The sequence below is a fragment of the Hesperophylax consimilis genome, chromosome 24 (assembly GCF_061612785.1).
Source record: "Hesperophylax consimilis isolate HC1 chromosome 24, BYU_Hcon_1.0, whole genome shotgun sequence".
Classification (NCBI taxonomy): domain Eukaryota; kingdom Metazoa; phylum Arthropoda; class Insecta; order Trichoptera; family Limnephilidae; genus Hesperophylax; species Hesperophylax consimilis.
This window is the reverse complement of record NC_142859.1, coordinates 7,396,420-7,411,575: the sequence shown is the minus strand read 5'-3', so window position 1 is coordinate 7,411,575 and position 15,156 is coordinate 7,396,420. Positions and strand designations below refer to the sequence as shown.

The window sequence follows — 15,156 nt, the reverse complement described above, 5'->3', positions numbered from 1 at the left end:
GGCTAAAACCAATTTAAGCAACGATTCTAGTCTGAATGTTGGACCTTCAGCAGGGCAATACTGGCACCAAAAGAAGAATACGAATTCCAATGGAACGCCGCGCCGACGACGTGACATCTTAGTAGTGGACCGAAGTATTTGAACTCGGTATTGGGAATGTTAACGTCAAGCTAAAGCCTTTAATTAAATTATATTTTATAATTGTGTGAGTTATATATCTCGAAGATTGCCGTGTGTGCAGAATATTAAGGATTAATTTAAATACCTTTTCCGTCAGAAAGACATCTCGCATTACGCGATAGCAATCAACACGGAGCCGCCCCGGGGTGAGAGTCTCCTTGACTGATAACGATAACGCATAATGTACATGTACCTTGTTTTCTAATATCTTTAACATGTACATACAATTTGTACACGATAGTAGAGATGTTACCGAAGCCAGATACGTTGGTTAATCTCGGGTTTTATCAGTAAGCCATTCTGATAGTACAGGTAAAAAAATAGTATGAAAACGCACGAAATAAAATACAAAATTCGTACATTCATGAAACTTTGGTCTTAGATTACAAAATCTTAAACTTGATGGAACACTCCTCTCGGGGGGTCATTCCTTGTTATTTCCTCTACTTTTTCATTTCTTTACTATATCTGTTTTACTTACCAAATATTGATTCTATCGACTTGTGAATCGATTCAGCACGAACGAAAACATACTAAACAATATCTCACACGGCCTAGTTTATAATGATGTATTTTGAAAAAATTCTCTTCATTCTTCTCCCCCTAGAGGAAACACTTTTTTTAGCAGACTCTTCAGATGTTTATTTATACTGCCAAGATGTATGCATGACCAAAGTTTCACGATAACATCATTTAATAATAAATAAAAAAAATTAAAATCTCATGTTACCTGTACTATTTATTACTGAATTTCAGGTCAAATGTGTTTTTTTCCAAAACGAATTAGAATATATTTCATTTTAACACTATCGACCATGTTATACATAATCTAATAATCATTAGATCAGATCTAGGTTATGAAAAATCAAGTAGTTGTAAAAAGCATTAATTTAGTGGCTTGTCATAATTTACAATAAAAAACACATAAATTTGTTTTTGTCAGTTTTGTTGTATTTTGTGTTTCATGTTTTGTTTTGATTTGTTTTAGTTTTGATTTGATTTGTTTTTATTTTGATTTTTTTTTGTTTTGTCATCAGTTTTTAATATTCTCCTGATGAAAGAAGGGTTCTTCAGAAACCGGTAAGTAAAATTAAAGTGGTCAAAAACAATTTTTTTTTTTTATTGTATAAAAAATGTTTTTAAATTATTCCATTTTTAACATGTTTTGACTGAGAGTTGACTATTTATAATGATATTTTTTACACACAAAATACAAATTTATGTCATTTACCCGTCGCGTCGGACGCCTAGTAAGCCGATATAATGAACCGCCACTTTCACATGCATGCAAATCATAATTAAGTAGGTCTTCTGTAGTAGTTATTCCTGTCATTAACTGTTTTATGGAGACCATGAAAAATAATAAATACTTAAATAAATAAATGAACCTAACCGATTATTTGATTACTTAGATCGTGACATTACTTCGAGATTGTAAGGCTGAAGGACTGAACGCGGTTGGCGCTAACCAAAAATTGTCCAAAGAAGCGAAGTTAGCAGTCCATATTGGAGTGCTGGTACCTACCCTGATGGAAATAGATTGAATGCTATATAAAGGAGAACCCTGAGGCGTATGTGTGTAAAACCATGTATGATCGTGTGAGAAGTGTGGACATCCGCAGAGAATGCAAGGCTGGTGTAAGCGTAATGATAATGAGTAATATGAAAGGGACGCTTATATGGTTTGGGCATGTAGAGCGAATGAACGAAGAAAGGAGTGTAAGAAGACTTGACACGATCAAGTGAATCAGATACTTGAGTCGGGCCATGTCAAGAGTCAGGATAATAGAAGAGTATGAATGAGACGCTATATGAAAAAACGGCGTGATGGTTAGTTAGTTAGATCGTGCCATGTTCTGCTTGCTCCGGCGTTCCCGACAACTTCTTCAAATAAAAATACAGTGTAACAACCTTTATTATCAACTGATTGAATCTTCGACATAAATAAAAGGCAATGTCTGTATGTGTGAGCCCTATACATATATTCCAAAACTACTGGACCGATTTTGCCGAAAATTTCTGAAAAAGTTTATTCTTTGCTAGGAGTGTTTAGAGAGTGGTAGAGGAAATCGGGAAGCCCGAGGAAGACTTAAGGACTTCACTATTTTAATTAATCTTTATAACAAATTGGTGTACATTATGAATACCAAAAAATATGATTTAGATAAATTGAAGGTTTTCCTGTCGTTTCCCTTGAGTGGAATACAAATACAAAATAAAAATACCTAGTAAAAATATAAATGAAAATTATTCAAAAAAATATTTTTCAACAGAAATGTATGAACGCGTAAAGGAAACAACTTTTAAAAAATACAGTATTATTGCTAAAATTATCTGTGACAGTTTTCTTTGATTATTTTTTTGCTTCTTATAAAATTATTTACAAAATAAATTAAAACCACTTTTGTGCTTGAAATCGAACGTTTCTAGACTCCATTTGTCAAGCGATTTTAATGCCTATTACCTACATTCGTGACAATATAAGGCATACCAAGAATATACACATTTTTGGCTTGTAGCTTTATCTCAGCACTGAAATGAGATAATACGGGCTTGAATTAATTAATATTACAATGTAATTTTTAATGGTAATAATGTGAATTTAATGATACTACAAGAAAAAGCCGTAGACGCGCGAGGACGACATGGCACGATCAAGTGAAACAGATACTTATTAGACTACAAACATTTTATTTCCACCTTAAAAATGCATCTAGTTTTCAGGTACACTAGAATTCACAATCTCAAAATTTAACTATAAACAAACCACTCATAAACCCGAGCATAAAACATGTACACATAAAACGCACTAGAAACATAAGAAACAATTAAACTACCGGCAACGTCATTACAGCATTTACCTATGATGAATAATTATGATAATCAGATTCAATAACAAGCCCATTCTATGACATATCAAATGCAATCTTCAATCTCTCCATCTATTCTGGACCCGAACTCTTACGAACTCTTCCGAACACCGATTTAATAGTGTAGTTTATTTCAAGTTTCACTAGAGTGTTTGAGTCAGTTGTTCTGTTGTTCAATCTGTTCAGTCAGTTTGCATCAGAGTCTCAGACACAGTTCACAGTACTGTTTTGAGACCCGTTGTAGGTTGCCGGCGTTTGTGGTTCTACCTTGTGCTACAAAATCCAGGTAAAACGTTGTTTGTTTTTTAAAAGAACCGGTTCCATAATATTAGGTAGCATGACAAGTGGATTCATTTATGTTAAAAGACGAAAAACAAGCGTTTTCTGTGTTAATAATAAGTTTAGTAGATAGATAGTGTAATTGAACCGTTCACATTTTTATCTCCAATTGCATTTTTCTACGGTCAAAGTTCTTAAAAACCTGTTTAAAAAATAATTACCTAAAGCAAGTCAGTAAATAAAACCCTTCCCATCGACATCACAGTTTTTTCGACTCTCGACCGTTATTTTTCATTACATTCAAACACATGTTATTGGAATTATCAACGTAATTATTTTTACGAGTGTGTTTTTTTTAAACAAACTAACTCTTTGATAATTAAACTCTGAAAGTCGGCACCCGTGACGTCATAATTCGGTCAACCAATCACACACAGCCCGTTTTGAAAATTAATAAACACGAATGAAAATATTAAAATTTCTCATTTTTAGTACGATAATCATAATCAGAAAATAAACTAAATCTTCCACATATTTATATTATAGGTATCCATAGACATATGAATATTAGTAGACCTGCCCTAAGTGATTAAAAGCGTATTATCCCCACTCCCCATACCGGTTCCATTGGAGCCGGCTGTGCTCGCGTATGGCCTCAAGTGAAATTTGAAAACGTGACGTCATCATTCTTGTGCGAACTATGGTCGAGGCATCATCGGTTCATTTTACGAAATAACACGGCAAAATGTTGACTTGTACTATGAAAACTTGTAAAAATAGATTTGAAAAAGAGAATAAACCCAATTGTCGTATTACATTCCATATATAAGCATTATTTTACTTTATTTTAAGCATATTCACATCGTATAATATAGATCAGTTTTAGAAACATATACTATCACATCGAGAAACGTCTGGACGCGAAACACAAAGCTGGTTGGTTGCTGGGAAGTAAATTATGAACATTTATAAAAGTGTCTTAACTAAATACTTAAACGAAATATTCGACTCTGAAAATAGAACCGAATTTTTTTGCCGAATTTGGACTTCGCAAATTTGTTCATAACGTGGCGAGTAATTTGCGCTCCCATGTAAAAATGTCTATTCATTCAAAAGCAGATTTTACTTTTAAGAAGTAAATGGTGACATTATAATGCGAGATGCCTATTTACTGTTAGATTGATTTATTGACGAATCACAGTCAGCCTTACTCCCTTCGTTCTTTAACAGTTGATTTTACCCCTCGCCATTATCTTCTCGTCTATTAATTCCTATGTCTGTGTAGGTATCCCTAGTTTGTGAAAACACCCTATGATTGAATTCACAGCCAACAAGCGATCATATGGAGTAGGGCTGTCAATCATACGGCCCGAGGTCCACAAACGGCCCGCGAGATGTTATTTTTTTCTGTATTTTTGTTTAAAATAGGGGACAGCATGTTATTATTTTGGATGACATGGAAAAAGATTAGGTTTTTTGATTTTCTGGTTGAGTGAAAATAGTTTGGCTTTACTGGTAGACCAACAATTTTGGTGGTTTGTGTCAAAACTAGTTAACTAGGCGTCTACAAAATATTAACGCTTTTCTGTGTATTTCTGATTGTGATAATTCACATTTCACTAAGTTCAACCACAACAGTTATCTACCTCAATTGGGGATTTCGCGGAAATTTAAAACTAAGAAAGCTTTTTGGCGTCAAATGATTAAAAACATATAAATTTAAGCGTTCAACATCAAGCACACGGTAATAGTGAACAGAAACAATTTTTTTTAAATTATCTAAAAACATCAGCAACAAAATTGGAAGAACCTCGTTTATTTTTAGGTGCATTTTACTCCGATGCCTTCTAATCGAGTTGAATACCCCTGGTAGAGTGTAGGCAGATTACAAATTTACGTCATGTATTCATTATACTATTATTTCATTGAGGAATGCTGGGTAAAGAGAGCTGGTGGGTAAAGCGAGAAATAAAATTTAATTTATTTTTAATGATAAACTTATGTTTAAAGTCAAGGTTTTTATTCATAGCACAAAGGATAACAAATTATTATGTCAATGATTTGAGCAGCTGACCGGCAGTGAGAAGGTTGCGGGTTCGATTCCCGTCGGTGGCATATATTTTATCTCGAGAGATTTTTTTCAATTTGCATAAGTGTGTTTCGGGAATATTGCTTATAATAATTTGTTAAAATTAAATTTTTCAAGAAATTCAGGATTCATCTGAAATTGAAATAATTTTTACTTGTCTGTCTGCAATAATTATTTTCACGAGTTACGTTCTTCATAGTATATGTGATACAATTTCCAGCGTAGGTATATCTTTTCAGTTATGTGTGTTTAAATTATATTTTACGTTATTTTAATGGTTGCTCAATTACATTCTCGAGATCGTGGTTTTTCTGTTTACCGTTTATGGTATGTTTCAAAATGTGAGTTCAAAACATTTAGTCGTTATTTATAATTAAAAATATATCCATTTTGGTTAAATTTACGTGTCATTTTCAAAATTGGTACAGTTTGTTTGAACAAATTCACACAAGGGATAAAGTACCAATCCATATATTTTCTTATTGTTTTAATATGCCACTTGTAAGTATTTTATAAAGGCTTGGGAAAAATCAAGTGGATAGATTTTTCTGCCAAAGATTTCGAAAATTTTACTATGAAGTTTTTAAATAATCTAATCAATTGGCTAATTGTCATTTTCAAGATTGAAATTATAATATCCTGAGATTTTTCATTGTATATTTTTGATACATTATGCTTTCGAACATAATTTTAATTGTTTTTTTTTCAGATGGGTTGTTGCAGGAAGACCTTAATTGTGGCCGTAGCACTGGTTGCGGCGCTAGTGGGGTACGTGATCCACGGCTTGTACAAAGTCTCTCCAGTTCCACAGCTCGACCAGAACCAATGGTGGGGCCCGGGAAAGCCACCCAAAACGCAAGACACAACCATCAGACCCTTCAAAGTTACATTCGACCCTGAGGTAACCAATTTTTACACCTAATATTTTCTTTTTATTTTAAAGTCGTTGTTACCTTCTTCTGTAATTCAAATAGAAAGTTAAATAATATGTATCGCTTCATTTTTCAGAGAATAGCTGGGCTGAAGAGTCGTCTCGCCGAGAGCGAATGGTACACAGAACCTTTAGAAGGCATTGGTTTCGAATATGGCTTCAACGGAAAGCATCTCAAAGAAGTGGTCGCTTTTTGGAAGAACCAATATGACTTCTCTGAAAGAGAAAACTACTTCAACAAGTTTCCGCAGTTCAAGACCAACATCCAGGGCTTGGATATCCACTTCGTTCACTTGAAGCAGAAGCCTATCAAAGGAGTCAGGATCATTCCCTTACTGCTGTTACACGGATGGCCTGGTAGCTATTTAGAGTTCCACAAAATGATTCCTTTGTTGACCACACCAAGCAAGGACAGAGATTTTGTTTTCAACGTAATTGTACCCAGTCTTCCAGGATACGGTTATTCGCAGGTGTGTAATTATTTAACTTATATTATTCACCTTATTAAAAAAAGGTCATTACCCCAAAACACTTGATTAAATAAGGCTAATTTCGCACCAAACTAGCGTCACGTCAAGTCATGACCAGTAAATCATTCATTAAAACCATGCGACAAAAAACTGAAATTGTGGTAATATTCGGAAGTGGCCTTATATTCCTTGCATTGGTACCAATAAGATAGAAAATTCCCTGACTCGTGGACCGCCAAAAATTTACGCGTAAAGAGAAATTTATTTTGATAGCAGCTGTTCGAAGAACGAACAGGGGTTGGAATAGCCGCACTTTAAAGGGCTATTCCACACAGATAAAGTATAAATGAATTATATGGCTTGTGACAGGCGATGCAAAAACACAATACATAACGTTAATTCACAATCAACTTACCGGGAGGAGATGGTGAAATCTGCATAGTGAGCATCATCTGTCAGCACTGGGACGTTTAGCGTGGTTGTTAGCACTCGTTATTTTAGATTAAATTGCGATAAAAATACGTCTTATGATTATTCCGATTAGACAACCGGCGATCGAGAGTTGACAGGATGAACCGTTTTTGTGCAACTGGCTCGGCTCACGGCTATCCGTCGTTTTAGCTGACTTGTGCGAACTTAAACTATACAGTTTAAATTCTGACGATATGATTGGTCATTACACAGCCTGTCAAAAGCAATCGGCGTTACGGAACAGCAGCTATATATATATATATATATCGGTGCTAATTATATATATTTTTTATTTTAGGCGGCTGCAAAGCCTGGATTGGCTACTACACATATAGCAGTAATCATGCGTAACTTAATGATTCGCCTTGGCTATAGGGAGAAGTTCATGATTCAAGGAGGGGACTGGGGAAGTGTCATCACCAAGGCCATGGCAATTCTATATCCTAAAAACATATATGGGTACCACACCAACATGCCTGCAGTAATGAGCGGCTTGGGATGGGCCAAAGTGTTCATAACCAGCCTTTACCCTTCATTGTTTGTTGAAAAAGAGCATATTTCCAAGGTTTCTCCTCTGTCAAAAATTTTCCAGAAATTAATCCTAGAATCTGGTTATATGCACATCCAAGCGACTAAACCTGACACTGTTGGTAAGTTGTTCCATGTTTTATATGTTTAACTACACGAGTAGGTATGTGCTTTCAGAAATGCATCAACATATCGACCCCATGGAATACCAAGGTTCCATCTGACTCTGACCCTATTCTGAGAAAACGGGCTTCAAAGATTTGAATGACTATATTTCGATTCGTATTCAACTTTATATTGTTTTGAGTATGCAAATACGGTTAGTTGTAGGTTTAACTGATTTTAAGTATTATTAAAGATCGTTAGTTGGTACCTTGTTACGCAGTTAAATTATTTTAAGTAAACTAACAAAGTTCCATCGCTAGATGAAAAACGTCTATTTACATAGATCGCAAACTGTTGGTTGAGATGGGGGAATCTATCAGAATAAGAGTTTTTCGTGTATCTAGGGGCTCTAGACCAAACTAAAATTTGGATGCCCTTGCATTTTGTACAGGATCAGCACTAGTGCGCTCCTAAAGTACCTCTGAAGTCTGAAGAATATTACGCCCAGCTTCCTAGATCTGACTGATTTTATTGTCTCTTCCAGGCGTCGGTCTGAAAGACTCTCCTGTCGGACTCGCAGCGTACATTCTAGAAAAGTTGTCAACTTGGACCAATCCCGAATGGATAAACCTGCCAGATGGAGGACTAACCAAGAAGTACACCCAAACAGAGTTGCTGGACAGTATCATGATTTACTGGGACAGTCGCTGCATCACGACATCTGTCCGTCTATACTCTGAACACTTCGCAAAAATTCACAAAGACTTGGGAATGGATGAGTAAGTTTATTAATTGCAAATTATTGTATAATCGAATGCCTTCTTTCTATTTTCTGCTCTCCACTATCGCCGAGACATTCTGCAAGACTTTTAATCGAAGCAAAAAGCCCAAGTGCTATTTTTTTAATCTAGTATAGCACAACTGACTACAAATTATAATTGGTTGCTTATTTCAACATATTTTTAATGAGGCGCTTCATGATGATATAACATGTAATCATGACAATTTTTTAGAAAAAATATTGTAGCTGCTGCCGATATTTGAACTCGGGACGTTCCGCTCTCCGGACGTTTGTTCTAACCACTAAGTTATTGCGTAAACCTTTAAACCCGCCAAGTTTCCTGACACATATGGTGATTTTTAAATGATTATTTTCAAATTTGATTGTTTTATCTGCGGTTAGTTAGTGTCCGGGAATTTTTCTCCCCATTTTTTGCAGATTAATTGAGTTGTCTTACTTCGGTTCTGTGGACTGAATTTCGATCTTTTCTTGTAATCATTAGAAAATAATCCTTTTATTCTGAAAATAAATTCAAAGTGTGAGAGATTATCCACATCTCCCCTAAGCATCAACTAGAGCCAAGGTCAAAACCACGTTATTAGTAAAAAGATACTTACTAATCATCTGTATATTTTGTACTTTTAACCGAAGTGTAATGCATTAATGTGGGTGTTACGTACATTTTTTTTTTTCTGTAACAGTTATAATACATTCGTATTATTGCAAAATCGTTTGTATCGATCGAAAATATCAATAGTATGATTTTAATGATGCATAATAATGCAATGCTTGATACCAGTTTATAAGAACTGGTCATCTGAAGGTATTTAAACACTACGAAATATTTTTTTCTGATATAATAATAATATTTATTTGATGTGATACGCGGTAACCGCAGACCCGGAAACGTACGCGGTGATTATTTATAGGTAATATGTCTATAAAAATAATTTTAATTTCATTATACTACATCTTATTGATTATAACAAAGAATTATTTTTTTATCGTATGTGTGTGCCATATAGACTAAAAAACTACTGGAATGATAACGCTAAAAATATCAAAGTTTGTTCTTATTAGTGCCAGCAGTGTTTAGCGATTGGTTTTGAATGGTAGAAGTAGTCCGGGACGTCCGAGGGAGACTTAACGTATTATCTCTGCACTGGAATGAGATACAGAGTCGAATAAAATTCAATATAATGTAGTTAACAGGTGCATTATTTTCTGGGGCCAAACCTGTTTTTCACATTTGGTTTCGATAGTGTAGGACATGAGATATATGATTAGGTATAACAAAAAAATTTATCTCTTACAAAATTTGCTAGGCCAGGATTTTCAAGAATTATCTCAAACATTTTTGCGGCACGAAACAAGCTCGCGTACCGCCAGTGGTGTATCACTGCATTAAGTATTCTAGAATCGCTTACATTTTTTTATAATTAGAAGTGAGACTACGATTATTACGCTGGACTTCGGATCAAAGTGCTATTATAAATGCTTCCGATGTATAATTATTCGCCGCCGGCGAATGTCACCTCTATTGACAGCTGTTGTTTTCCAACAACAATGTACTCATATAGAGCTTCCCAAACTTTTTGACTTACCGCACCCCTTTTAAAAATATTTTTCTTCGGTGCACGCCACTATCATTTTTTTTGGAAATCGCTTTTTTAATGTTAAAAAACAATCCAGGATCTGCACTAAATTTATTATAAAACTGTTTATAGTACCCACTTACTTATTTTGGATTTTATTTTTTGTTAATTTATTAAGTTAAAAGAAATTTTACATTTCACTTTCTTAACTTAAATAAGTACATACAAGTAGTTTTCTAATTTTGTTCTGATAACTTAAGATTAAAAAGGTTTTTTTTAAATACATTTATACTCGTTTTAAGGTTATCTGGAAGGAGATTGTATATTTGTACACCCTCGTGGCCAATGCCTCTTTTGCCACTTTCAGTCCTTACAGCATGTGTGTACAATTTGTTATATTGCCTAGTATAATGTTCGTGTACTTGTGATGTTTATTTAAATGTTGTGTTTGTGTGTATAAGTCCATTTTGGATTTTGTAGATTAGGAGGCATATGTTGTATTCATACAATTTTATTATTTTCAAAAGTTTCATTTCCTGATATAGTTTTTTTGTGACGACTTTTGCCTATCTACGTTTCGACCAGCCTTGCAGTGTTTATCATCAACGAATGTGTCAGATAATAGTCGTTCTCTCTCTTAATCGCTTTTTTTCTTTCTTTTAGAATACCAGTGACTGTCCCAACAGCCATAGCCAGATTCGACAATGAGCTGCTGTTCGCGACAAAATGGCAGATCAAGGATGCGTTCGTGAACGTTGTTCAAATATCAAACTTGAATGGAGGTCATTTTGCTGCTTTTGAGGAACCAGCCGTGATGGCCAACGACGTTATATCGGCAGTTTATGCCTTTGATAAGTTCTACAAAAACTAGAAACTAAGAACTGTGATCTGAAATGTTATTTTTTTTACCGTTTTCTTTCATTTTAATGTTGCTGTGCAACAAAGGATGAAAATAAAGGTTTAAAGAATGTTTTTACTTTTTTAATCAGATTTTCTGTATTGTTGTGTAAATATAATGTTTCGTTAATACAGTAATTTTAACATTATTTTTTTTAATGATCCAATTTTTTATGTCTTGAATTATTGAATTTCTGGTGAAGTTGTCTTAACCCAATGTTTGGCTAAATTTGTAAAATTTACTGCAGATGTTTTTCTATTTATATTATGTAATTTTTTATGATTTTTTCTTTTAATTGCATTGCATCGTATTTTTTTTGATAAATGTTTTTTTCTGAAATAATTGTTACATTATTGTTTTTAGCTTATTGCATTATCCAAACATTTTGTATTTCTGATGCTTTGTGCAAGTAAAAATTTAACAAATCCATCAAACTTTATAAAAAGTTCATTCGTGTAATTAAAAATATAAGGTTTTCGCAAATCCGAAATAATTTAAAGTATAAGGCATAGACGTAAGCAACAGAAGACATGCCATAACACAACATCTGAGTATCATTTCGAGGAACTGGAAGTAAACCACATGGCAACCATTTTGCCACCAAGAGAGTTTCAGCATGTCTTGAAATAAACTATGACGTCATTTGTATACTGACCACCGTCAAGCGAACACTGAAACAGCGGGAAAAGTAAAGTTCGCTAAAGTAAGGTAACGGTTTGCGGGGCAGTCCATTGTGGGACTTTTCTGCCCAGGGTCAATACTATCACGTCGGGTTGCACAGCGATACAAAAATATTGAGGTATTCCTAGAGAACCAGGGAAACGTATGTATAAAAATATAAAAAAAATTGAATGCTAAAGAAGATAAAGTTTTTATAGTCGCTTACCGTTGGTTTTTATTGTGTAAACTGAAATGACTAATTTAATTGAAACTAAAAAACATATTTAATAAGACAAAGGCATTTACGTTGGCAGAGGGGGGCATCTTTAGACAAATTGATGTAATTATTTATTAAACAATAATTATAGGAAAAAAAGACAATGTAACTGGTGCCAAAACGACAAAATCTTTTTAGTACCAGATACGGATGTAAAGCTTCGACCCAAGGGTTGGGGGCCCTTTTTTTAGGGTTCGTTTTTTTATATTATATTTTAACAAATCCCCAGACAGGAGGCCTCGATAAGCAATAAGTATCCTTTAAGGCAAAATTCTTACTCATTGAGGAAATAGGGTTTGGAAAATAACACAAATGAATTTCCATTGAATAAAATGGCCCAATGTCGGAGAGGTCCCGGCTAGGTGCCAAAATAATACACATGGAGGATACAGGACTTGGAAAAAATCTTTAACAAATTTTATGTAAGTTGTAAATGTTGCTTGTGCAATGATGAAATACTTGAACGAGCGGCACATTTCACATGTGTTGATGAATGCAATAATTCATGTTCTACTCAATAAGGAAAAACTGCAATGCCACTGAGATTTTACTATTGATTCTTCTTCAGACCATAATTCTAAGTATGCATCCGATATTTCAGTCCGTTCGGCCCCAAAATATATCCTAATAAAAGGGCTTTCAAAGATCGAAACCAAGCCTTGCATTTATGCGTATGAAAATTATGAATTTTTCAGAAATGCCACTTTTCTGAGATAATGATAATGCTTCTTCTACAGACGATTATTGTTAAGAGCAATATAAAATTTCAGTCCTCTCGACGCCATAGATCCTTAGAAAACGGCTATCAAAGCTCGAACCCAAACCTTGCATGGTGATAAAAATGATGAATGTTCCAGAAATCAGATTTTTTACAGACGTTGTTATTGATTCTATTACAAGCAATTATTGCCGAAAAATTTCAGTCCGCTCGACGCCATAGGTCCTGAGAAAAAGACTGACAAATCTCGTACCCAAGCCTTGCATTTATGCCCGTAAAAAGGATGAATTTTCCAGAAACGCCACTTTCCTGATATATTGTTATTGATTCGACTACAGACAATTATTGTTAGCACCCATACAAAATTTCAGTCCGCTCGGCGCCATAGATCCTGTGAAGACGGGTTTCAAAGTTCGAACCGAAGCGCGTAAAAATTACGAATTTTCCAGAAATGCTACTTTTCTCAGATGTTGTAAGTGGTTCTACTACTAGAAATAATTGTTAATCGCAAAAAGAAATTTCAGTCCGTTTTCCACAAATGCTTCTTTATGCAGATTTTGATATTTTTGATTTCGCTTCAGACCATGATTCTTAGAACGATTCCAAAATTTCAGTCCGTTGGGTGCCACAGATCCTGAGAAAACAACTGTCAAAGTTCGACCCCAAGACTTGCCTTTGTGCCCATAAGATTGATGAGTCAGTCCGTTCGGCTCCATAGAGCCATAGAAAATAACTTCCAAAGTTCGAGCATTTAATCAAGTCTAGCATTTGTGCCCGTAAGAATGATAATTTTTCCACAAATGCAGATTTTGATACTGATAACGCTTCAGAACATGATTTTTTGTACGTTTTCAAAATTTCAGTCCGTTCGGCTCTATAAAGCCTGAAAAAACAAACTCTCAAAGTTCGAACGCAAGACTTCCACAAATGCTACTTAATGCATATTTTGATATTGATTTCGCTTCAGACCATGATTCTTAGTAGGTACGAATCGAAGATTTCAGTCGGTTCGGCTCCATAGAGCCTGAGAAAACGACTCTCAAAGTTCGAACCCAAGTCTTGCATTTGTGTGCGTAAGAATGATGATTTTTCAGTAAATCCAACTTTATGCAGATTTTGATATTGATTACGCTTCAGACCATGATTCTTAGTAAGATTCCGAAACTTCAGTCCGTTCGGCGCCATAGAGCCTGAGAAAACATTTCTTAAAGTTCGAGCCCAAGTCTTGCATTTGTGCCCGTAAGAATGATGATTTTTCCACAAATGCTACCATATGCAGATGTTAGTATTGATTTTGCTTCACACCATGATTTTTAGTGCGATTCCAATATTTCAGTCTCTTCCGCGCCGTAAACCATAATATTTTACCAAATGTTATGGTTTAAAGAATAAAAATAATAATTTAGACATAGTTACGCTGATGCTGGTTGGGCATCAGATAATTTAGATCGTCATACACTGGATATTGTTAAATTAATTCAGGTTGTATATCTCATGAAAGTAGGAAACAACAAATTGTCGATTTATCAAGCACAGAAGCTGAATAAATGGCTGCTTGCGAACAAGTAAGGAGGCTTTATTCTTAAAAAACCTGTCAAATGAAATAATAAGTAGAGGTAGTTGGTAATAAACCTATTAAATTGTGTAAGGATTGTCAAAGTGCTACAAAACTTTCTGAGAATTGTGTTCATCATAGACGAAGTAAGCATATTGATGTCAAATTTCATTTTATAAGGGAAGCTGTAGCAAATAAATTAATTAATTTAGAATATTTAAATTCCTCTGAAATGCCAGCAGATATGCTAACAAAAAGGTTAAGCAAGATTAAGCATTATCGATTTATGAACAAGATGGGTATTGTAATGATGCATACCTAATATTTATTTTTGTGTCTTTTTTATTATTTTGTTAAGTGGTGGTATTAGTCTATGATAATAAAATAATTAAAATGATATACCTAGTGCCATCTATGATTATTTATAGGAAACTAAGTGTACCTACAAGTTTGTTTTGAGATAATAAATTGCTGTCTGTTCAAAACTACCAACCGTGTTTCCATAGCGGCCGGCCGCCTCAGCAGGCAGTAAGCCAGTGGTTTATTTATAATAATAATATTGGACAATTTAAGTTATTACCTCAGGGGCGCAGTAAGTATGCAGTAAGCAGTCACAGGGCTCGGAGATTGGTCACTGTAGAGCTGCTGATTGATGATTGTAGAAATGCGAATCGATGACTGGCGAATTCCTTCCCGCTGTCGCTTATATAGGTGAAAAACGTTCTAGAACATTCTAGTGGCTATGGCAA

At 34.6% G+C, this 15,156-nt stretch overlaps 1 protein-coding gene across 1 annotated transcript; it reads left to right on the top strand.

The window, feature by feature from the left end:
• Positions 1-3,194: 3,194 nt before the first annotated feature.
• LOC149411853 (juvenile hormone epoxide hydrolase 1-like) lies at positions 3,195-11,345 on the top strand. The gene is made up of 6 exons (XM_089646506.1): positions 3,195-3,336; positions 6,128-6,319; positions 6,427-6,819; positions 7,589-7,940; positions 8,468-8,702; positions 10,963-11,345. The coding sequence occupies exons 2-6, from the start codon at positions 6,128-6,130 to the stop codon at positions 11,168-11,170; spliced, it is 1,380 nt and encodes a 459-aa protein (XP_089502632.1). The 5' UTR covers positions 3,195-3,336; the 3' UTR covers positions 11,171-11,345.
• The last annotated feature ends 3,811 nt before the right edge of the window (positions 11,346-15,156 follow it).